Source organism: Camellia sinensis, chromosome 9, assembly GCF_055761805.1.
Source record: "Camellia sinensis isolate YWXY chromosome 9, ASM5576180v1, whole genome shotgun sequence".
NCBI lineage: Eukaryota > Viridiplantae > Streptophyta > Magnoliopsida > Ericales > Theaceae > Camellia > Camellia sinensis.
Genome location: NC_138969.1, coordinates 32053644 through 32079585, shown reverse-complemented (window position 1 = coordinate 32079585; position 25942 = coordinate 32053644). Strand labels below are relative to the sequence as shown.

Genomic DNA, 25942 nt, shown 5'->3' with positions numbered 1-25942 from the left:
TACAAACCTATTTAGGCTTGAACAAGCTGTCCGTGCCAAGTTTCGGTGGTTTCAGTGGTCATTTCGAAATTTCAGCCCCCAAACCGGCCTTTTAAGTCTTGTATTTCACAATTTTCCTTGTAATTTTCTAACCGGAGATCCAAGCGAGGTCCCGTTTGTTCCTACAAGTCTATTTAGGCTTGAACAAGCTGTCTGTGCCAAGTTTCGGTGGTTTCGGTGGTCATTTCACAATTTCAGCCCCTAAACGGGCCTTTTAAGTTTTATGTTTTACAATTTTCCTTCTAATTTTCTAACCGGAGATCCAATAGAGGTCCCGTTTTTTCCTACAAGTCTATTTAGGCTTAAACAAGCTGTCCGTGCCAAGTTTCAGTGGTTTCGGTGGTCATTTCGCAATTTCGGCCCCCTAACGGGCCTTTTAAGTCTTGTGTTTTACAATTTTCCTTCTAATTTTCTAACCGTTGATCCAATCGAGGTCCCGTTTGTTCAACACAACCAGACATATTAAATGAAATGCTTGTAGTGATTTGAAAAGTAAATTATGAAAAATATACTTACAAAAGTGTTTGTCAATAAGATTCTTCTGATGAAGTTTGTTACCACCATTGTTAGCTATGAGACGTGCTATGCTCTTCCCTCGAGTCTGACCCCTGACTTGTCTAAATGACGTATCTAGTCCCATTTTTTTGACAACTAGACTTATTAAATTTAATAAGGTTATATAGTTTCAAGATCATAGGTGTAGAAACTAAAATGACTAACTTGATAAATAAATTAAAAATGCCCTAAAATATAGTCAAAGCTTACTTGATGTAGTAATTGCCCCCAACGAATGATTGCAGCTTCTTTATCTCTTTGCATTAGCCAATAACCTATAACATTTGAATTATAAATCAAAGTTTAAATTAAAATCGCACTATACATGAAATCAATGGAGAGTGGACATGAAATGAATGTTATATGATGAAATTATTAAAAGGGTCACCAATACACAAAATATCTATCAAGATTTTGCCACATAATTTCAGACTACACAGCAAAAAAATAAATTTGGTTGTATTCTAAGAAAATCTTATGTGGAAACTAATTTTCTATAATTCATTATGCTAACCATAGGTGCTGCGACGATTCATGTATACTTAAAAATGTCAATGGATTAGTTACCGTATAGGTCAAGTGGGTGGGTTATTAGTCTATGAGGAATTTTCATCTTATACCTAAGAGAATGTACAAATGTAGGGAAGTGCATTACATTATAGGTAAACTTGACCAAACTAGCTGTTGCTAGCCTTAAACTTAGAATGCTAATTCTCTCAGGCTGTGTTTGGCTATTGGATTTGTGTACGGGTTTGTGGAGGGAAAAATAAACTTGACCAAACTAGCTGTTCTTATGTGTACTTCTCTATGATGAGTATGTATATGTATTTTAATTATTTGTTTAATGAAAGTTGAAGTTTTTATAATTATTGTAATACAATTGCACAGTTGAAAGCCAATGACAGAGTGGTCAAATCGCAGTGTATATAATGCATATGTATGTGTATGCTTATGCACCAGCTGGGGAAAATAACAAAAAAAAAAAACTCCACTTCATTCAGCTATAAAGGCCACTAAATTACAACATGATCAGAAACTTAACGTGCTTAACTATATCAGCAATCTTTTGTAGAGCTTGATGATGAGACTTCGCATCAGCTTATAGAATCGAATGAGCAAAAATGACATATCAGAAAAGCATAAAAGCATGAAGATCATTAAAAAATATCATTTGGTGGGAAAAATATCACACAAACAAGAGAGAATAAAATGTAGCATAAATGAAAGGAAGTCCAACTTATTTGCTATCACGCTGGTCAATTCCCAGTGCCAACCTAACCTTGTTCAAAGCAGCAGAAAAATATAGAAGACCCTAAACCTCAATATTAAAAATTTATTTGGTCTATTCTACTTAAAACAAACCAACTTCTACAGATGCCCTATGAATACAAATGTAAAGCAACAAATAACTGATCCACCATGAGGAGAAGACCTTCACAGGTAAGGCATAAAGATCAGATCAGATAACACTAATGGACAATCACAAATTGAATTTTTTTTTTTTTTTTTTAAGTAAGAACACTAATGGATATAGGGTGCACTCAAAGGTAGAATTGCGGAACTAAATGAGTGAACTCAAAGGTAGAATTGTGGACAATTTAAGAACAAGAAGAAAAAAAGAAGATATAGGGTGCAATTTTAGCAAAATTAAAAATAGCAAAGAAAATAAAGTAAAACTTCATGGCCAGAAGGTATCTAAAAAAGATAATTTTTAATATCTTGAATCTATTATTTATAAAGAATGGTACATTAAGGAGGATGGATGAAATGGAAGAGTGCTTCAAAGGGTCGCGAGATCATAAGCTACCTATAACATTGAAGGGTTAAGTTTAATTTGACTATTATGATGTCTGCTAGACTGCTATAATGCATGTTATAGAACATTGGGCTGTTAAGAAACAATATATTAAAAAAAAAGGGTGTGATTGAAGCAAGAATGTTAAGATGGGTGATTCCTGTTATAAAGAAAGCCAGAATAAGAGGTGAATTCATTCAGAATGGCCATCTACGATGAAGAACAAAGTGCTTGTAAGGAGGAGTAATTTGGTTCACAATGAAGATGCTAAAAAAAATATAAGAAGGCTAAGGAGGATGCTAAAAGAAATATAAGAAGGCTAAGACCATCACTCAGGCACGTATAGATCAACACAACAATTCAAACCATAAGCCCAAAACACCATTATTCTTGCCGCAGCTACCAGGTTTAAGGCATATGACACCAGCTCCTACACTCAGCAAGCCTCTGCACTGCCTTCACAGACAGATCAACCCAGCTACACTGGTGCCAGAGTAAAGGCTTCAGACCATACTGCTACAAGCCAATCTGGTACTCACCACTCTGCTACAATCCAACAGCAGGCTAACTCTGAGATGCCTGTGATATCAGCTTGCCTATATCCTGACAAGTCTTGTTCTCCGCTTCCATCCAACACTAGCACCAAACTACTTCCCATAGGAACCATAGAACCAAAAACATCAGCCATAACAGAGTAATTTGAACCAGAAACAAAGTAATTTGACAGCAGATTCAACCACCCATCACTAGCATCAAACTTCTACCCATAGGAACCAAAAACAAAGTAATTTGACAGCAGATTCAACCACTATACAGCAAAGTCCAACTTCAGTCCAGCAAATCTGCCTAGCCTATTAGTTTTAAACCCAGCAAAATAAGTTACCAGCAAAACAATCAGAGTAAACAAACAGGCAAGCTGATATTGTAATAAAGTATAGATTAATTCAAGCTAATGTTCCATTCGGTAAATCTTTATTAGCAATTCTAATCAAAACAGGAGGCTTACGTTTGTGATGATCTTGTATTTATTTAGTTTTCATTAATCTAATTTTAAAAGTTTATTCCATAACTTTGTGTATATAACTCTGCAGTGCTCATTCTAATATATTGCAGTCAAAAGAGGCAACTTCAAGTAGTCTTCCTCTGATGATATATATGTACCTACCCCTCCTGCATTCCTAGGAATCAAAATTTGTATCTGCTTTGTTTGAATATTGTTCATTATTTAAATATTTTGATTTATTTAATCTTTGTCAAATTAATTAGCAGCCAATGGCCAAAAGCACACATTTGCATATTAATTAATAATAAAGCCAAAGAGCCCAAACCCATTTGCCACCTTACTAATGTCAGCCCATTGTATCTGTATATATGAACAGATGAACTGGAATAAAATAAAATAAAAGTCAGACTGGCTCTTAATGGCCCTGAAAGGTTAATCTTTCCTAAACTATAGAGTTCTCCATAGCCCCTTTGTGTTTCTCCACCACCCTCACCCTCACCCTCACCCTCACCCTCACCCTCTTTCACTAAACTGTTTCTTGAAACAAAGACGTGAATCTTTTAAGGACCAGTACTCCCGCTTCAAATGCAACTATGCTCTTATCCCATGGTTAGTCTTCTTCTCTTATGGGTGCTGCTGTTGATTTCTCCAAAATTTATGTAACAAATAAATCTGGGTTAAAATTCTAAGACCGGTCCCCCAACTTCTCATGGGCCCGGAGGGATGGATCAGGATGTTGACTTATCTACAAAAGTAGTACAATGGTTACAAGTAAGAGCTCTCTCTCTCTCTCTCTCTCGGTAAATTTTTGGCTTGTTTGTTATGTGTTTATTAGTATATATATATTATTAGGGAGTGATCAAAAAATCGAGAATCCAGTACAAAAATTCAAATTCTAGTCCACATCCACAACCCAGAAAATATAAAAACAGAAAACAATGAAAATGACTCTAATTAGTCACATAGTCAAAGAAATTGCTCATACAAATTCTAGTCCACAACAACTTTTTGTCTCTTTCAAACCAACACGCAAACACATGGTGGGTGTGAAAAAACCACTTACAAAATGCACACCAAAAAACAATTACTCAAGATCACCTATAATTACTGTGACGTCTCTGAAATCTTCAAAATATTCACAAAAGTCAAAGCTTAATGCCTAGCACAAAACATTGGTTCAACAAATGATCAAACTACCAAACTCAAACCAGATTTCACAAGAATCAAAATCTATAAGGTGAGACAGTGTCGAATGAAAATCTATAAGGTGAGACAGTGTCGAATGTGTTGTGTTCTGCAATGCCGAATGAAATTGATGATAAAGAAGAATGAGAGGAAGATGAGACAGTGTGAGAGAGTGAGAGGGAGAAGGAGAAGGAGAGGGAAAGAGAGACGAAGAAGAGGGAGAGAAGACATACCTTTTGTCTTCTGTTGTGCCGCTTCAGGTTGTGGAATGAGAAGACGAAGAAGATTCATCTTAGGTCACTCTTGTTTATTCGGTCATTAAAAAAAAAAAAAAAAACAAATTCAAAACGATGTCGTTTTGACAAGAAATTTATTGGCGACGAAAATTATTATGTTGCCATAAATATCATTCACCTTTCAGCGACTATTTTATTGCCGTCGCCAAAACGTCCAAATTGGCGACAAACATTTTTGTCGCCAAATGTTAATTTCGTCGCCAAAACTTTTTTAGCGCTCCCGCCCAAAAAATTAATTTCGCGCCAACCATTTTTGGCGACGAATTTAGATATTTGTTGCTAATGGTGTAGTTTTTGGCAACGAACACGTATATTGTCGCCAAAAACATACAATTGGCAACTAAATTCAATTTGGTTGCTAAAAAACGTCGCCAAAAATGCTTTTTGTTGTAGTGAATCTTGAACTAGTGCTCTGTTGAATCTTGATAGACTTGTTGCAATGAATCTTAATCCTATGCGTATTGAAGACCACAAAGTTGTTGCAATTTGTTATTGTTCATGTTTGAGGGGATGAATTTGTTGGATCTTTTATACTCGGCAAATGAACTTCAGATTCTTGAACTTTATGAACATTTGCTTAAGAGAATAAAAATGTCATTGTAAAAAAAAAAAATAGAGCTGTACATCGTTGTTTGTTAATCCAGTGGATAATTGAAGAAATAAATAATTGATGCTGAAATTATGTCTGAACATTGTTGTTTTACGTCGGCTCGATAAGAATCGTCCTGAATAAACAAAACCTTAATTGTTGCATTTTCATGAACTTGCTCGGAGGCATAAAATTGTTGTAGCATAATTGATAATGCTTGAATCATGATCTAAAATTGATATTGCTCGTCTTGTTTTTCGGTTTTGCTATTTAAGGTGAAGGAATTCTTTTAAGAACTCCACGACCCCGGGGTCCTCAAAACTCGCACTAATGAAAACAAGGGTTGTCTCTCGGAAGTTCAAACGGAAGCAAGGTTGTCCCTCAGGAGTCCAAATAGTAGCACACACCCTACTTCGGCAAGAAAGATCCTCGAAGCTTGTACTGATGGAAGTGAAGTCTGTTCTTCAAACCTGCACTAATGAAAGCAATGGTTGTCTCTCAAAAGTCTGAACGGAAGCAAGGTTATCCCTCAGGAGTCCGAATAGTAGCATACACCCTACTTCGGCAAGAAAGATCTATTTTGAAAAGCAACCGAGTCTCGAGGGTTGTTCTTCGAAAGTTCAAGTAGGAGCACACATTCTACTTCAATAAGAAAGATCCTCGAAGCTCGCACTGATGGAAGCAAGGTCTGTTCTTCAAAAGTTTGAGTGGAAGCACACACTCTACTTCAATAAGGAAGATCCTCAAAGCTCGTACTAATGGGAACAAGGGTTGTCCCTCGGAAGTTCATATGGAAGCAAGGGCTGATCCTCAGAAGTCTGGGTGGAAGCACACTCCTTTCTTTGGCAAGAAAGATCCCTTCTGGCTGGCAACCGAGTCTACTACTCCTTCTTCTTCTTCAAGGGGAGACAAAAGAATTGAAAACTGTCTCAACCAACATAACACAATGAAGATACACAATATAGAAAAAATAAACTTCTAATGGAGATACACAATATGAAGGAAATAAATTTCTTCATAACATAAGAAAGAAAGATAAAAATTCTTGGACAATGCAGTAAATACAAATTGTAAATGTCATAGATAGACTTCTACGGAATGTTGACCCTTGCTTCTAGTCCCCAGAGTTGTGAGGTCATTCGGAAAACTTTCACCACCTGCTCGGGTTGTGGCCGTCATACGTCATCATAGCCACGTCTTCTAAGATTTTCTGAGGCCCATGTTCTTTGAACTCTAGCTCATCTGCTTCGACTTTCTTTCTAAAGATCTTCTTAAGCGTTCGGCACTTTTCTGTAGGATGTCCTAATGATCGGTGGAAAACACAATAATCAGGGCCATCGAGGTCCTTCTTCAGCAAAAGCTCTTCGATATAAGGCGACTTCAGTTCCCCGTCTGCCACCCATTCTTTAACTAAGGCCTTCATCTCCTCAACACTACATGGAAAATGAGTGTCATCTTCACAGTTTTTCCTCTTCTGACCTCTGAATTCTCCCTTGCGACTTTCGGGTAGAAGACGCAGAAGCCGCAGTGAGAGAAGGTCCTTGGGATGTCTTGAAGTTGGTTTTATAACTAGTCTCGAACCCGATCTCCTGAGACTGAGGTATGTTGATATTTCGAGATACCTCAATTAGTGCCGAGAAAGTGAGTAACTTATGATTAACGAGAAGCATTTTGTATCTGTTCAATGCCCCTTCAACATAGATTTGGACCAAGTAGTTTTCCTCCACAGCCTCATAACTGTCCACGACTTTGTCTTGGAACTTCTTCACATATTCAAGAATGTCTTCACCCTTTCGTTGATTTTCCTTACATAGGGTAAGTGTGGTCACCTTTTTAGCCACCTAAAAGAATTTGGCATGGAATTTGTTGACCATCTCTTGCCAACTTCGGATAGAGTTTGGGGCCAAGTTAATGTACTAATTATATGCTCAGTCAATGAGGGACTTGAAGAATTCTCTTAGTTAAAGGACATGATTTGAACTATGAATTCCTAAAGTCTCGATGAATCGAACAACATATTCTTGAGCATTTCCTTGTTTGCCATCGAACTTGATGAACTTCGGTACCGTGTATCCCTCTGGGTATGTATAACTCAACATTTCAACAGGGTATGGTGGCTTGATATCCGGATCGGGCAAAGAGGGTAAAGTTCTCTTGCTCCGTTCGAGATCAAACATGGCTTGCACATCGGCGCGAGTGAGAAATTGTTGAGGAAGAGAACTTAATGGTGGTATTCCCAAAACTTGGCTTGTAGACCTGGAGACCGAGCTTGGAGCGACTTGGCTATTCTGGTGTTGAGAATTCACCATTGGCGAAGACACGTCATGATACTAGCCATCGACACCTATGGACAAGCCATTTGGTGATGGGACATTGAATTAGGTTCTATAAAGTCCATTGCACGTCATAGCTATACTGGGTTGGGTTTGCAAATTTGTTGTCCGTGCCAAAGGAGGCTTGCTTAGTATGTGAGTAGCATTTGCTGGTGGTGGAACGAGATTAGGTACGGGCAGAGCTCCCTTTTGCGCCATCATGCCCGTTATATTTGTCTGGACACCAACAGTCCCCAGTGCGCCATTCTTTATGCCAGAACCTCCCCTAGTAACCATTGGATCTTGGCTTGGCGCATTATGGAGCCCGGGCGTGCGCAAACTACTGCCGCCTATTGTGGAGCATGTGTTACTGCTGTTGTGTTGCCATGAGCCATAGGCTGACTGTGGCCTACTTCTTCTTGGGTTTGATTTTGCACGTTGGCGAGGACAACTCCACCTCTAGTTTGATTTCCATTCGGCACCAGTGCAAAACTAGAACTTATCACCAACATGGTGTGAGTGAGATTCTGAAGAGTGGTAAGAATCTTTTATTGAGTATTTTGAAGTCTTTGAATGGCTTCGAGCAAAAGTGGTTGATCTGGAGCCATGGTTCTATCATAACTACCATTAGAGGATCCTTGTTGTTGAACTCCATCTTCTTTCGCCATCCTTACCGGAGTTATGTGGATTCTGGATCTTGTTGAGACCATTAACCAATCTGCCTTCCTAGCAGAGTCACCAAATGTATGAAAGGGTTCAAGAATGTTGTCGGAAAGTTCGAAGATCTTGAAGAAAACTCGAATTTTCTAGAAATGATGAGAGGCTTAGATTCTTTAACAGCCACAACTAGGAACACAATATCAAAGAGATGATGGAGATAAGGGATTGAGTGAAGAAGAAAACAAAGTAGTTAGAGAGAGAATAATGGCAAGGCTCTCCCATGGATCTCCTACTTTCACTCTCAAAGTAGATAATGGAGAAGGGAAATTAGTTCTCTCCCAAAAAATATCTTTCCAAAATCCATTCCTTGTAAAGCTATGCGTAGGTGCTATTTATAGGCATCTCATGATGTAGGATGGAACCCATGTGCAAGGCACATGGGGAATATTCCCTTTAACTACCTTGTCCGAAGAGATGACCTCTCCGAGGATGAGGAGAATCCAAAGAGGAGATCAATCTCTCGGCGAACCCTTCTTGTTAGCCACACCTAACCAATGATCCCTAATCATCCCAAGGGGTCAGGGGTAGTCCTAGAGGACACCCTGCCGTAGAAGGGTTAGGAGTAGTTCAAGAGAACTGCTGCAAATATTGTCGAGTGTCAGGGGACCCCTATATCGTGCAAACTCAACCCAAGTATAAGCTAGTTTAACTGAAGAGTGGATTTATCTCCACTCACCGTCCTCGAGATCGAGTCCTTGGTTTGGACTCCGTTATGCCCATGGTTCTTGTGCGTAGATCTCGGAAAGCTTTGAGCTTCCAAGTGTTCTGGAACTCATTAATGGAGCGGCTTCTAGATTGCGTTCGAATCCGTTCAAAGTCAAGTGCTTTGGATTGCTAGGTTCGTGGATCCAAACCTTTTTGAGTCCAAGCTCAAATAGGTCTCTAGGTTTGTGGTTGGAAACCCTTTCAAGACTAAGCTAATACCTCAGAGAATGGATCTCCTCTGAGGGTTTCATATTTTCTGAAAGCAACGGTTAACCTCCTCGGACACCCGTATGATCTAGGCCTCCTCGGATGGGCTTGTTGGACGCTCTTTAAGATATTTGCTTGATGGGTCTTCCTCGACCCAATTTGCTGGCTTTTTTATGGGCTCGTTTAATAGAATTCACTTGGGCCCATTTGGAAATAATCTCTCTAAGCTCACCAATTTTTTGGGCTTTCGATTGGAATTCGATTAGGCCCAATTAATTTAATGGGTTCAAGTTAACCCCTCTTATAGACTAGAAGATTTCAAACCATTGAAATGTATTGGAGTTACAAGGTAATCTATTTGAATGAAAGATTATAGAGTTTTCAGGATATCCAATAGATTTACCTTTAACTCCCTTTGCTCCTGGTATATTTAGAAGATGAGTCACTAATATGCAATTTGTTACTCTTTGACAACTTTCATTGGGTGGTTACTGGTTTCCATACTTACATACAATCCTATTAGGGATTTTTAATTGTACTACTCTTTCGTAAAACATGGATGCAGCCAACACGATGCTAAAGAAGTATTTCTTTTTCTTTTTTTCTTCTTTGTTATTATTATTTTTGAGTGATTTGGTGCCGAAACAACTGTCAAGGTGCTCATATAGTCTCAGTTAGACTTACAACTTTAGCAGTATAAGAAAACTGAGTCATGGTGTTTGACAAGAATTCTTTTTAATGTTTTGGGAACAGTGGAAAGACCTTTATGCTTCTACACAATCCAGATCAACAGACTTGGGATTGCGGATGAATGTTTGAGTTGGGATTGGTCTCTTAAATTCTTGAATTTCTTTTATGTAACAGTATTCCTATTTCTATGTTAATATATTTTCTCAATATTTTTTTGTTTGTTCTTGTTATGTCAGTTACATATTGTTGGAATTTGGACCGGGTATTGGACCCGGATTTGAGCGCCCATGTGGCATGACCCATGACCCATTCAAATTACCCATGTAATTTGAATTTGAATTTTCACGACTATTCTATTTGGATAACTCACTATCACTATCTATATCTATCCTATCTTATCAAGAAATATGGATAGATGGTTAGATGATCAGCCTATATATCAGATACGATAGATGGAATGTGGGATGAACTAAATAACGAATGAATTTTTCCCATACTCTCTCTTTAACTCTCTCCCATTAGAATAACGATCGAGCCTTTGTACTGTGACTAGAGTGGGTGATACTTATACTGTGGTATCACTCCATTGCTGGGTGTTCTTAGTTCGTGGTTGTGAAGCACGTGATTTACCTACAAGGTTCTTCGTTTTGGATTCTATTACATAAGGTATGGTTTGAATCCTTTTAGTCGCTGCGTTATCTGAATCTTAAATTGGTATCAGAGCTACTTATAGGGTATTTTCGTGCTTATTTTTATGCATTAAAATATGTATATAATTATTGATATATGTATACATGATATATGCATGAAAATTAATATTTTTTCAAAATTTTTCCGATCAACCTAAAATTCACATATGTTATAGTACATTTCATGTAGAACATATTTGTAAAGTTTCATGAAAATCCAACGGTTAGATTTTAAGAAAAATGAAGACCCATTTTGCATTCTCGAAACATTATTTGCATGATGGTTTTACATGCTTTAATTTCAGTTTACAAATCTTACATATTTAGAATCCTTGTTTCGAAACCTTCAAAACCATATATTATTTGTTAGATTGGACTTACAGTTGATGAGAAACATCAAACCCGAAATTGGGTTTGTTTTGAGTTTTTGGTGGCTTAAGGAAGAAGATGAAGTGTAGAGTTTCTGCATTTCTACTCTTATTAGAGAGAGAGTGTGTGTAATACACCTCATCATTTGTGTTTTTTAAATGTCATTTTTGAGACCATGATTATTTTTATTTTAGAAAATAGAGTCTGACAGTACCAAAATTGGACCAGAAATTACCCCGGAAGGTGACGCGTGAGCTGCACGGGCCAGATGACGCCGTCAATGCCGACCAGGCGTCATCAGTAGCCTGCACGTGCTAGGTGCGCTTCCCACGAGTGTCTCGTCTGCGCTCTTCATGTGCAGGCCACGTGCGCTGCCATGCGCGCGCCATGCATTGCGTCGTTTTTCGCGCCGGCTTGGCTGTTGAATGCTAAGGCTTTGTTTTTTTTTTTTTTTAATCCAGAATTACTTTAAATGGTCATAAGTAATTTGTTATAGCTTTGTTTTAGGCGTGGTTGGTACTGTTGGACTTAGAATTAAAATTTTCATCTATTGTAAAATTTTCAAAATTTTATGAAAATAAAAAATATTTTTTTTGAGATAATAAGTCATCATTTCTGCTTTAAAATGCTTCTAATGTTGCATGACTAAGTTTCTGGGGCTGAAATTTTATTGTAGACTACTGTAATGGTTTACTATTTACTGGTATGATTGTTGCATTTTCCCAGATTCTGGAATATTTATTTCTGATTCTATGTGAGTTTATTAATTATTTAAAATTCCAAAAAATACCATAAAATTTCAAAAAAAATTCAAAAGTAATGTACTTTCTTTTATGGCATAATCTGAATATTAAATACAGCATATTGTTGTTTTTGCCTAGAGTTTGTAATATATTGTGATTAAAGAAGCATGATTAGTTCTTTTTTATTTATTTAAATTCCATTATTAAATGAAATATAACATGAGTTGATTATAAATTTACATTAAGATGCTATTGTATGGAATTAAACTAGTTATCATGCTTTGTACATGCCATAAGTAGTGGGAGGCTGTTTTTTGTGCATGGAATTAAATTAAGTTTTGATAATTGTCATTAGAGACGCAAGAGATGATTACGAACATAACAAATTTTCGATCTTGAGATGTGTGTAATATTATCATTATTTAATTTATATTTTTTTGCTGTAAAATAATTTTGTGTTGGTATCATTAATATCCCCTGCGCATTTGTTTTTCCTTTACTCTGTATGTAGAAATGGCAGCTAAGACAGTGGTGGCAAACTTAACTAAGGGAGAGAAATTAGATAGCGATAACTATGATATATAGCGCCGTAAGATCCAATACCTCCTCAATGAGCAATAAGTTTTGAACACACTTGAACAAGTGATGGTTAAGCCTAAGCAGGGCAATACAGCTTAACATCATCGTGATCTTGAAGTCTATCAGACTTGGAGTAACAAAGATTGGTATGCGCACTTTACCATGTTGAGCAACATGCACAATGACTTGATTAGTGAGTTTGAGCATTGCTCGATTGTATTTGAGATGTGGGAAGCTCTCAAGCAAATGTTTGGTGTCACCTCTTTGGCAAAGCTACGTGGGCTAACTATGAAGTTTGACTCTTATTAGGAAAATGCGCATCACTCTATGAACTAGCATTTGAGGGTCATGTCAGCCATGATACGTGAGCTTGTGGTAGCTGGGCACAATTTGACTCAAGAGCAACAAGTACAAGCTGTGATTCGCTCTCTGTCAAATTCTTGGGAGCAGATAAAGCAGAACATGATGCATAATGAGAGTGTGAAAACATTTGATGACATATCACGTCATTTGGAGCTAGAGGTTGAGCGCCTAGAGGTGGCTAAGTTTGATAGTTCTGCTATGGTGGTTAAGTCAAGCTCACGTAGGACTTCTCAGTTCAAGCGTGAAAAAGCAAAAGGTGCTCCTAAGAAGCCAGCAACAACTTCGCTAAAGCCCAATGGCATTAGAAATTTGAAGCGTAGGGGCAAGAGAGGTGACAAGAAGGTAAAAGCTAAACTGACATGCTTTAACTGTAACAAAGAAGGACACTTCGCTTGGGATTTCCCTGAGCGGAAGAAGGTACTCCCTTACTTAATTTCTCACAATCAATGCTTTGTTTCTAGTCAAGCATTAATTGCTCATTCTTCTCATTTTTGGGTTGTAGACTCAGGAGCAACAGGTCACATCGCGAGGAACAGAGTAGGGTTCGTTGAGTATCGCCAAGTACCTGCTGGGAGCAGAAAAGTTTATATGGGGAACGAGTTCAGTGTGGAGGTGCTTGGCATTGGCATATACAAGCTGGGAATGCGACGAGGGTGCACCTTGTATCTTCATGATGTTTTTTAAGCTCCAGATATTTGGCAAAACTTAGTTTCAGTTATTAGCATGATGAGCCTTGGTTTTAGTTTTTGTTTTGAGAATAATGGTGTAAGCATTTATTTAGGAACAATTTTTTATGGTTTTGGTTATATTTTAGATGGTTTCTTAGTTTTAGATATGGATGATTCTAGTTTTAATAAAAATGCCAATGGCTTTGTTTCTTATATTGCATCTATTTGTGATAATGATTCTATGAGATAGCATGCTAGATTAGGCCACGTAGGGCAAGACAGGATGACTAGATTGGCTAGAGAAGACCTTTTAGGCCCACTCGCTAGAGTCATTTTGCCTACTTGTGAAAACTATCTTGCTAGAAAGGCAACAAGGAAACCGTTTGAGAAAGCCAAAAGGGTATCTATCCCATTACAACTTATTTATTCTGATATATGTGGACCAATGAATGTGAGGACAAGGCATGGAGCCCCTTGTTATATCGTATTTATAGATGATTGCACGCATTTTGGCCATGTCTATTTGATTTCTCACAAGTTAGAAGCATTGGATTACTTTAGACGGTATGTTAATGAGGATGAGAATCAATCAGACAAGGGCATTAAGGCTCTAAGGACTGACCGGGGACGCAAGTATCTATCTGAGCAATTTAAAGTGCTCTATGAGGAAAAAGGAATTATCAGGCAATTGATAATTCATGGGACTCCATAGCAAAATGGTGTAGCGGAGAAAATGAATCGCACATTGCTTGACATGGTTAGATCTATGATGGCGCAAGCTAATCTTCCCATTCGTATTGGGGAGATGCTTTGTTGACTGCTACCTACATCCTTAACCGTGTGCCCTCCCAATAAGTTCCTTCCACGCCATATGAGATGTGGACTGGCGAAAAGCCTAATATAGGCAATTTGCGGCCTTAGGGTTCGGTAGCTTACATACACAACGTTTCTCATAAGTTTGGGAAGTTAGGCCCTAGAGGAAAGAAGTGTATCTTCATTCTCTATAGTAAGCATTCTAAGGGCTATGTGTTTATTTGGGAGCATCCAGATGGAAGTGTGATTGAAATTGAGTCACGTGACTTGGATTTCTTAGAGGAGGATTTCTCTAGCGAAGGTGAGGTAACTAGAGACGTAGAGCTCTATGAGATGGAGGATCTACTTGAAGGCGCGCCTAGTAGCCTAATAGAGAATGAGGAAATAATCCCTTAAGCTCCTAGGGACAATGAGAGCAATTTACCTGCCCATGGATTAAATCCAATGGATGAGGATTCTTAGGACTCTCAACTACGTAGAAGCAAATGTGGAGCTATACCCCGTCGTCGTTTTGAGATTGAAGGGGATGCATTCATGATTACTTCGAGTGATGAGATGGAGCCTAAGAATCTCAAAGAGGCTCTCTCATCCCTTGCTAGTAAAGAATGGAGTGCTGTAATAGATGAAGAAATAGTGTCTATGAAGAAAAATCATGTCTGGGACTTGGTTGATTTGTCGCCAGGACGCAAGACTATTAGGAACAAATGGGTTCCTAAAATCAAGCGCAAGGCGGATGGTTCCATAGAAAGGTATAAGGCTCGCCTAGTAGCAAAAGGCTGCACCCAATTAGAGGGTGTGGACTATAAGGAAACCTTTTCACCAGTTGTGAGGTTTGCCTCATTTCGGCTAATTCTTGCCATAATAGCTCAGTTGGACTTAGAGCTATATCAGATGGATGTTAATACCGCATTTCTCAATGGAGATTTGGATGAAGAGATCTATATAGACCAACTAGAAGGCTTTGTGGCAGTAGGTTAGGAGCACAAAGTTTGCAAGCTTCAACGATGTATTTATGGCTTAAAGCAATCATCCATACAGGGAATTTAAGATTTCAAATGGGTTTACAATGATTGATGAAGATCACTGTGTATACATTAAGCGGTCTAAGGACATTTTTTTGATATGGTCATTATAGGTGGATGACATATTATTGGCTGGAAATTATAAGGAGATGATTGTCACCACTAAAAAGTGATTGTTCTCTATATTTGAGATGAAAGACATGGGTGAAGCAAGCTACGTGCTCGGTGTTAAGATCCTTAGGGATCGCTCTAGGAGACTTCTTGGTTTTTCTCAAGAGACTTACATTATGACTATCCTAGAGTGATTCCAGATGCAAAGCTGCAAACCCATAGACACTTTGTTGCGAGAGGTGAGAGCCTAAGCCTTGATATGGGTCCTAAGACTCCAGAAGAGAATGAAAAAATGGGTCGTGTATCCTACGCGAATGCTATTGGAAGCTTGATGTATGCATGATGTGTACACGCTCTAATATTTGTTATGCAGTCGGATTAGTGAGTCATTACCAATCTAACCCAGGACTAGCTCATTGGAAAACAGTTAAGAGGATATTATGATATCTTAGAGGGACTGCAGATACACACTTTGCTACCAAAGTTCAGATCTACGTCTAGTTGGCTATTATGATACTAACTGTGGAGGAGACTTAGATGAGCATAAGTCCACTTTAGGATATGTTTTCCTGCTTAGTGATGGTGCTATTTCTTAGAGCAGTAAGAAGCAATCCTATATCACCTTATCGACTATGGAGGCTGAGTTTGTGGCTTGTTCATCTGCCGTTCAGAAAGCCGTTTGGTTGAGGAAATTCCTTCAGCAATTGGATATTGTCACACATACTTCAGACCCTGTGACTATCCATTGTGACAGCATGGCTGCACTCGCTTACGCTAAGGATCCTAAGTACCACGGGAGAACCAAACACATTGATGTGAGGTTTAACTTTATCAGAGACATTGTGGTGCAAAAGGAAGTGATCCTGGAGCACATCTCTACGAGTCGTACGATTGCGGACCCCTTGACTAAGCCCATTGCCAGAGATGTTTGTCTTACTCATGTTAGGGCTTTAGGATGACGTAGGTAGTGATATATGTGTATTTAGTTGAACTCTTATTTTTTTTATGCCATAAGTATTCACATTTGTTTTGATTACACATTTATGTTTACTATTTTTTTCCATGGTTTGTGAATTAGCACACACAGAATAAATAAATTTAATGTTAGCAGGAAAGATTGGCTCATTCATACGAGCAATCGCCCTTAGCGCTAGATAGCGAGCAAGGTTGAGACTAGTGGCTTATTGTATTTGGAGCCAAGAGAGAGGCTAAAATTATCCACTGGCTATGTCGCCTTGGTTGGAGCCAAGATGAGGTCCTGTTAAAGACTGACCATGAATATGAGAGTACCCACTTTTCCATGATGTGCCTGTTATGGATAACTAGATGCGAGATCTCGTTTGATGTCTGAGAGGCAAGCAAATAAAGAATTCGAGTTAGACGCTAGGAAGCGACTTGTGCGCTTAAGAGCGACTAGACTAAGATCTGTATTGTGTGTGAGTTTAATATCACTCTTTGGAAGAGTTACTCCACTATAGCATGCATTCGTATTGCATGTGCTTATCGACCAGTTAGCGAGGTGAGAGAATGTATCCCTGCTTTCTCACCGTGTGAGTCCAAAAAGTCATTTTTTTCCAATGACTTCACTTTGTGCTTTTTATGACCTTTAACTATGTCATAAGATGAGGAGTTGATGTTCGACTACTTTGGTATGTTGCTTGCGGTCATGTATGATTCGGCTTTAAGGGACATTACTAGAAAAGCGGTCAATTTCGAGTTAAATGATATAACGGTGAAGGGAAGATCATCTAGTTCTAATCTCTGCTCTATATTCACTGTCAACAACTCACATCTCTCTGTATGGGATACTTATTGAGTGTGAATATAATGCGAGACCTAGGAGGGCCAAACATGTTCTTTGAGGGATTAGAGATGTTTTGGATCGATGTAACTAGATGGGTCTGGGTACATGAGACACTATTTCTATTCTTCTTGGATTGATGTCCCTATGCTGGCTCATTTTGAGTTTCTAGTATAGAGTTTCCACATGCAGGTGTTCTCAGCGGTCGCACGGTTCATTGGCTAGTATGAGATTGTTCAATATTTGGGGAGATTGAGATAGAGATGTGGCAATATCATGTCAACTGAGTGAGAGATGTTGGAAATTGGGCCGGGTATTGGACCTAGATTTGGGCACCCATGTGGCATGACCTATGACCCATTCAACTTACCCATGTAATTTGAATTTGAATTTTCATGACTATTCTATTTGGATAACCCACTATCACTAGCTATATCTATCATATCGTATCAAGAGATATGGATAGATGGTTAGCCTATATATCAGATACGATATATGAGATGTAGGATGGATTAAATAACGAATTAATTTTTCCTATACTCTCTCTCTCATTAGAATAATAATCGAGCCCTTGCACTGTGACTAGAGTGGGTGATACTCATAATGTGGTATCACTCCATTGTTGAGTGTTGTTAGTTCGTAGTAGTGAAGCACATGATTTATCCACAAGGTTCTTCATTTCTGATTCTATCACATAAGTTATGGTTTGAATCCTTTTAGCCGCTGGATTATTTAAATCTTACATATAATTACAAAAAAAAAAAAAAATGACATTCATTTATAAAAAATAAAATAAAATATGACATTCATGGAATTTTTATTTATTTTTATTTTCTTATCATATGATGAGAAATGTTTTCTTGTTCGTATTACCAAGTTGGACAGCTACTTACTTGACTGTAGATTAGTTCCTTTGATTTGTAGAATGATTATCTATCATTGATATGGTAGGATAAAGACGAAGAATTAAAACTCAATTGTAGACGAGTAGCTACCACAAGGTTGTTTGGGTTTGGATTTGTTGGGCCAGTTGGCCACTTCTAGTTAGTGTTTCTTCTTCATTTTTAATTTTTATAATTGATTACCCCGTGAACTTTAAGTTTGGGAAGCTTTTCGTTGTGGGTTAGTATGGGCTTCCCTAGAGTCATTAGTTAAAGCGTTTTAAAATCTTAGATTTTCTAGATAAGTAATTCCCTTTTGAAATACTTATCCTTTCTTTTCCTTTAATCTCATCCTCTCATTATGCACCTTGTACAAGGTTTCTAAGAACTCTATCATCTCCCAACCTCCCAATCATGCAAAGATCTTTGGAGAACCGCATCCCAAACCACCACTTCTCTATCACACCTAACACACTCTTCCAATGTAGCCTTATGCATCGCTATACCAAACACCAAAGGGAAAGCCCTATTGAAAGGCATATCATCACATTAAACATCGAACCGCAACTAAACCCTATTCCCATTTCTCACTACAAAATGAATGTTTTTCACAAATTCATCCTAACCCTTTCTTATTCCTTTCTAGACCACCACAAATTCATCCCAACCCTTTTTGTCCTTTTATTAGACTAGCTATATTGCCTCACACACACACACTCTCTATCTCAATTGCTTTGATTTGGTGTTTGTTATTTGTCAGATAAGGGATATAACTACAAATCTTGAGTGAGATAGGGCTTACCAATACGAGATACATGTGTTGGCCAGAGTCCTGTTTAATGGCACTGAGGTTTCTCATTTCCTAAATTACTACTTTTAAGCTGTTGTTTGTTAACTTTGTCTTTCACTCATGAATTTTTTATGGTTTTTTACTTTTTTAAATTTTTTTTTTTTTGGAAATCTTTTGTTCTTTTGGTTTGGCTGCTGATTTTGTTATTCAAGAACTCCTAAATTTGAGCAATGCAGGCTGATAGTTTCATATTGTTAATACAAAAATGCTATGAACCCACCCTTACCAACCCATAATTTATCCCGAATGTGTTTGTGTGGTGAAGATTAAATTGATGAAGTATGGGGTCCATGAGTAAAATGAATTTAGCCATTGATTACTTTTTTTGGGTAAATTATGGTTCATAAGTCTGGGTTTGTAGTATTGTTGTTAATAATATCCTTTATGATTATTTGAATAATTAACTACATTCAACATTGCTTTTTTTTTTTTTTTGGATAAATAAACAAATTTATTAGAAAAACATCAAGATGATGCAAAGAATACAAGGAAAATAGCAACCCATAACGGTCGCAAAGCTCACTGTCTAAGCAAATCCTCTACAAAATGTACAAAAGTTAACACATCAGGATCAACCGAACCCATCATCCAACTATGCAACACCATAAGAAACCTACTTTCTAACCAAAGATACGAATGAAATGTGTTCTAAAAAACACGTCGGTTGTGCTCCAACCAAACCAACCACAACAAGCAATGGGAAGCAAGTAACCAAGCCTTCCACCATCTCTTACCCACTCTTGCCCCACCCCAACTAAGCAACACATCCAACACTGTACTCGGCTACACCCAAACCAAACCAAAAAGAACAACTACCATACACCAAAGTTGAGACACCACCAGACTCTACACAAGTAAACAATCCACCGTTTCTGCATCTCCACAGCACAAACAACATCAATTGACCAACACATGTCGCCACTGAATCAAATGATCAATAGTAAGAATATGACCCAAAGTAGCAGTCTAGATGAAAAAAGCTACCATGTAAGGAGATCCCACTGCCCAAATACACTTCCAAGGAAACACACCACCAGCACCCCCTGCAAGCACCCCATAAAATGAAGACACAGAGAAAACTCATTTAGAACTCCAAACATCCCATACCAAAGAATCCACCCCATCCCTCCCATTCTGTAACCCATACAAAAAGCCCAGAAGATTCAGTAATTGGTCTATTTTCCAATCCTGTACATCACTCCGAAGACGAACATTCCAAACAACTAATTGCCCTTGTTTCACCCTAAGTGAAGTAACCAACTTTTCTCCATCAGCGGCAATAGCATAAATCAAAGGAAACATGGCTGCCAAAGATAACCCACCACACCATCGATCTTGCCAAAAATGAACCCTGTCGCCTACCCCCACTTTAAACTAAACCCTCTCCCAAAAAACCTTTTTTTCCAACCAAATCTCCTTCCACAACCCACGACCATGAGATTGAGCCACTGGCTTCGAGCACCACCCCCTCTCATCGTCGTACTTTGCCACCACCAGCCTCCTTTATAGCAGCTCTCGTTCCCTCACGAAACGCCACAACCACTTTCCCAATAGAGCTCGATTAAACACCACCAATTTTCGCACATCTAAACCCCCTTTTTCCTTCAAAGTACATACACTCTCCCAATCCACCAAATGATAATGAAAACCCTCCCCACCCTCACTTCATGAAAAATCCTATTGCAATCTCTCTAAGATCTTTGCCACCCCCACAGGCATCACATGTCTAAAGTATGTTAGAATACTGGAGAGAACGCTCTTGATCAAAGTAATCCGCCCCCTTTCGATAAATATTGTCGCTTCCATCCTGTCAACCTCTGCTGAACTCTGTCCACCACCCCATCCCACACTCGCGTCTCCTTAAAGGAAGCCCCCAAAGAAAGTCCCAAATAAGAAACTAGCAACCTTGCCACCTTACAACCTAACACGGCTGCCAATATAGGCAATCGAACCACCTCACCCACTGAGATCAATTCTGATTTTGCCAAATTAACCCACAAACCCAGATACTGCCTCAAAACATAACAAAACACACCTCAAATTGCCAACCTGAGTAGCATTCATATCACAAAAAATTAATGTATCATCATTGTAGAAAAGGTGAGAAACCACCAGAAAGGCAGACCCAACCCCTACTTCAAAGCCCGATAAAAAAAACCTCCTGACCGCCTTAGAAATCAACCGACTTAACACCTCCATAACCAAAATAAACAATAAAGGGGACAAAGGGTCTCCCTGTCGTAATCCTCTCCGAGTAGGGAAGAAAACTGTCGGCGTCCCATTAACCAGAACAGACATTCAAATAGTAGAAATACATAATTGTATCCACCTCCTCCATCGTTCCCCAAAACCTAACCACTCCAACATGTACAACAAAAACATTTAGTTTACATTGTCATAAGCCTTATCAATATCTAACTTACAGACTATCCCCATTGTTCCCTGCCGAAGCCGTGAATCCACACACTCGTTAGCCACCAGAACATCATCCAAAATATATCGATATCTCACGAAAGCATTTTGAGATTCTGACACTACTCCCTCTAGCACGCCCCGAAGGCTACTAGACAAAACCTTGGCCAATAATTTGTAAGCACTACCTAGAAGACTGATAGGCTGAAAATCTCGTATATCCTTCACTCTTCTTTGTTAGGGATCAAAGCTAGAAATGTTACATTTAGACTCCTCTCAAATTGCCCAGGATGAAACTGCTCAAACATAGCCAACACCTCCCCTTTCACCACCCCCAACAGTGCTGAAAAAAAAAAAAAGTAACAGTGCTGAACTTCATTCAACATTGTTAACAACTCTAATGTTTAACATTCACCAAAAAAAAAAAAACAAACTCTAATGTTCAACAATTCATTCATTTTTATTTTTGGTGGAGAAATACTTTTACAGTGTTAGTTATTATTGGTTTTTGAGAAAATCTGCATCAAAAGTATGTGAGCAAATCTAGTATTTGCACATAGTCATATACTTGTGGGAACAACAACAAAAACACTAATCAAACAACAACAATATACACAACACACTTGATGACTGAAATTCTTAGAAGAGATGTCCCAATTATCACACTCATCTAGCACTAGTACATAATTTCACATTCCTTAATGAGCTATGCTTACCTGTAATGTCACTAGCCCATCTAAAAACACATGAACAGGCTTCCTGAATATTTTACTAATCCTTTCCTTCTAAACATGATACATAGCAGCAGCAAGGGCCAATGTGCATACATAAATTGTAATAGCCTTGTCTTCGCAATTTCTAACAACCCAAGCTAGCTCTTCATCAATATTCTGCATGCTTATTCTAGGAAAAATTATTCTCCAAATAATAGTCTAAATATATGCTGAAAAATCATAACAGAAAAATAAATGATCGTGAGTTAAGCTCATTGCACAAAACACATGTGTTTTCTGAAATGGTTCCCTACTTGAGTAGCCTATCCATTGTAGCTAATCTCCTCTAAACAATAGCCTATTGCACAAAGCTCCACTTAGGAACATTCTGAAAGAACCACACCACTTTGTGCTAAAGGGCAATAAGGAACACAGTTTGAATTGATTGCCAAGCTGTGGCCACAGTATATTCACCATTACTAGAGGGTAGCCAATCCACGGAGTTAGGCTTATTAGGATTTGGTAGGAAGCTGGTAGGGGTATTAGTTTCAATATCAGTAATAACCTCTCTTATACCTCTAGGCCACTTCCAATTACCCGAGCTAAAAATTATAACTTCTTGGGTACGTGTCGAATGGCTCACACCTAGAAAGGTTAATACGAGGGGCCAATACAAATCCTAATAACCTTCCTGCTTTTGTGCTGTGTTTTCCTTGTTTCATCCTTAACTTTTATATGTTTTTTCTCTTTATTTTTTCATTAGTTACAAAGGAATTTTCGACAAATACCTTTTCTTTTTGTACCTTGTATGTAGCACTTCACTTGCCTTGTATTCTTTGTTATGACCTTCCTGCTTTTAGTTTATGACATTGAAAACTTCTACTTGTGATGGATGAGTTGCCATCACTTCCTGCAGGTCATTTTGCCCATTTGAATATCACTGACGAATTGCTTCCTTACAACTAATTAATACTTTGTTGGAATAATGAGGAGTGTGAGAGAGAATTTCTTCTTTTTTTTCCTGTCTATTCAATTTTATTAAATTGTTTATGTAGTTAACTAGGTGAGATTATGGCTGAAATTTTTTTAATTCAGGAAGGTAGAAAGACAAAACTAGAAATAGAAAGAGTTGAACAAAAAGGAAGTCTTGTTCGATATGGATTTTTGACATCAGCTAGTTCAGGTAATAAATTTTTTTAGAACTTAACGAGTTTTACACTTGAATTACCATTTCTATGCTTGTTAATTAATTTCACCGAAAAAATTAGACTACAAGCATAAGAAACACACATTCAAGTCAGAGAGAACCCATCTTGTTCCTCCCTGTTTCTTTGATATCTGCTAGTGTGAATGGACCTCTACAGTCCAATAGCTTTGGTATATGCACTTTAAAAGTTGAAGTGTTCCTTTGTTTTTTTTGTTTCGTTTCGTTTCGTTTTTTTTTTTTTTGAATTGTTGAATTTACATAATATACTTTTCATAATTGATTATATTAAATCTGGAACAAGTAAGGATTGACTATATATAATGAAATTTGGGAATTGAAAAATAAGTGGAAAGAAATATGGGTAATAAAGAAAGTTCATAATGGAATTTGTTGTATGATGATTATGTTTTTTGAGTATATATTAGTTAGAAAGAAGTGTGGGTAATAAAGAAAGTTCATGGTGATTTTTTGGTGTTTGATTATCTAAATGTTGATTGATGAAACTCACCTTAAAGATCTTATTAGACAGGGATATACATGTTTTTATTATAATAGTGATTTATGTATTAGTTTTTATCTCTTTATGCTTTTGATGGTATTTATTACTTTGTTGTAGATTTTCTTCAAAAGGATTATAATTTGCAACTGCTATTTATTTATGTGTAGGTGAAAAGGATAATTTTACTGAGGGAAAGATCTGATTCTAGATGTTAGAGGAATTATAGTTTTTTTCTTTTTTCTTTTTGGTAATAGGCCCAAAATTGAAATCTTGTTAGAAATTTAGATAAAAAAAATTTGACGTGCAAATATTTTCATAAAAAAATTACTTGACATTATTTCTCTTTTTCTTTGGTACAGATGGATGAACTCGTGCACGAAGCTGAATTGTCCAAGACTAGTTGGCACTTGTTATATTTTTTGAAGGATCATACATTTTTGGATAGATGTGTATGGAAAATATTTGGGTAGACTAGTAGTTATATTTTTGGATGGATGTGTATGGAAAATATTTGGGTAGACTACTAGTTATATTTTTTGATAAATGCGCATGGATAAAAAATTAAAACATAATAAAAAGTACTTGTTATGTTTTAAATTTTTATGCTAGATGGATGTGACTTGAATGATTATATAGATTACAAGTGAATTTTTAATTGGAGAAATATGTAGTTTGAAATTACTTGTCAATGAAAACTTATCAAAGTTGATGATTTTAATTAAAGAGGTTCAGGATTGGATGATTTATGTATTTTATTGAATGCTCATGATTTAGTTGATTTTGTTAATTTGAATGATTATTGCAAATTACAGATTATATTGAATGAATTGGATGGATTATTATAAATTACAGGTTAATGTTATCAGATGTTAGCGACCAAATTTTGGTTTTGGTTTTGGTTTTGGTTTTGTTTTTCCTCTTTTGGCGACCAAGTAATTAGTCGGGAAACATTAGTAAACAATTTGCCGACTAAATAAGGTAGCTGGTGTATCGCCACTCCCATTTGGCAACCAAAATGTTGGTAGGCGAGCGGGTACATTTGGCGACTAAATAATTTGTCGGTAAAATTATTAATTTTGGCAACCAAAGGGTTTGGTCGCTAATAAGTCTATTGCCGGCTAAAGTAATGGTTGCACAAACATTACTTTTGGTGACTAACATATTTGGTCATGGCATGTGACTTTTGGCAACTAACATGTTTCGTTGTGGAATGTAACAATTGGCGACTAACATGCTTCATTGTGGAATGTGACAATTGGCGACTATCATATTTAGTCAGGAAAATGTTACTTTTGGGGCGACTAAATTGTTTTAGTTACAAAATGGTTTAGTCGCGGTAAATATATATTTAGCGACCAAAAATTTAGTCGGCAAATAGAACCTTTTTCCCGACTAAAAAAATTTTCAGTCGCTAAATACTTTTCCCAACCCTTCATTGGCGATCAAATGGTGACCAAAAAATTCAGTCGTGGAAAACTTTTACCGACTAAAAATGTACTTTTGTCGACTAAATTTTTGGTCGGCAAAAGTACAATTTTCTATAGTGCATGTAACGTTTTGTGACCATTGATTTCTCACTTAAAAACCAAAATCGCCATGTTGTAAAGAGTTAATTATCACAATTAAACTAGAGGTGCTTAGTGAAATTCTAATAGAAATGTAATGGTGATATATGTAACGTAATAATTTTTGTATTGACAAGACAAGGAAAACCTACATTTAATAAATTTCATTATGCCAAGTCTTGTTGACATTTATATGTACACTTACACAGGGTCTTGAACTTAGCTTTTAAGTCCGACATGTGGTGGCTTTTGGTGACTTGGAAATAATAATCTGGATAGTCTGTTTGATAGAAGCAGTTTGGTGGATTTGCAATGCCAATACCTAGAATCATGGCTTGTCTAGTCTTTTAGGCCCGATTGTTTTGGGGTGTAGAGGGTGGGGTGGAATTAGGATAGAGATGTGACTCATTTAGTGTTGTATTTATTTGTAGAGTTGGAGTAAGGATTGAGATGGAGGAGGGGATTAAGATAGAGGTTGGAAGGGGGATTGGGATGGAGGAGGTTGAGGTGATATTAGAAAAATAGTCCGTCAGACTAGAAATTTTTTATTTTTTTATAATT

At 37.5% G+C, this 25942-nt stretch overlaps 1 protein-coding gene across 1 annotated transcript in view; it reads right to left on the bottom strand.

Moving 5' to 3' along the window:
- LOC114265609 (orcinol synthase-like) overlaps positions 1 to 25704 on the bottom strand; it is a 55659-nt gene extending 29955 nt beyond the window's left edge. Inside the window, exon 1 of the mRNA XM_082888888.1 lies at positions 25587 to 25704. Coding sequence (XP_082745014.1) covers positions 25587 to 25620 — 34 coding nt within the window. The 5' untranslated portion in view covers positions 25621 to 25704. The remainder of the gene's footprint in view (positions 1 to 25586) is intronic.
- Between the last annotated feature and the right edge of the window lie 238 nt (positions 25705 to 25942).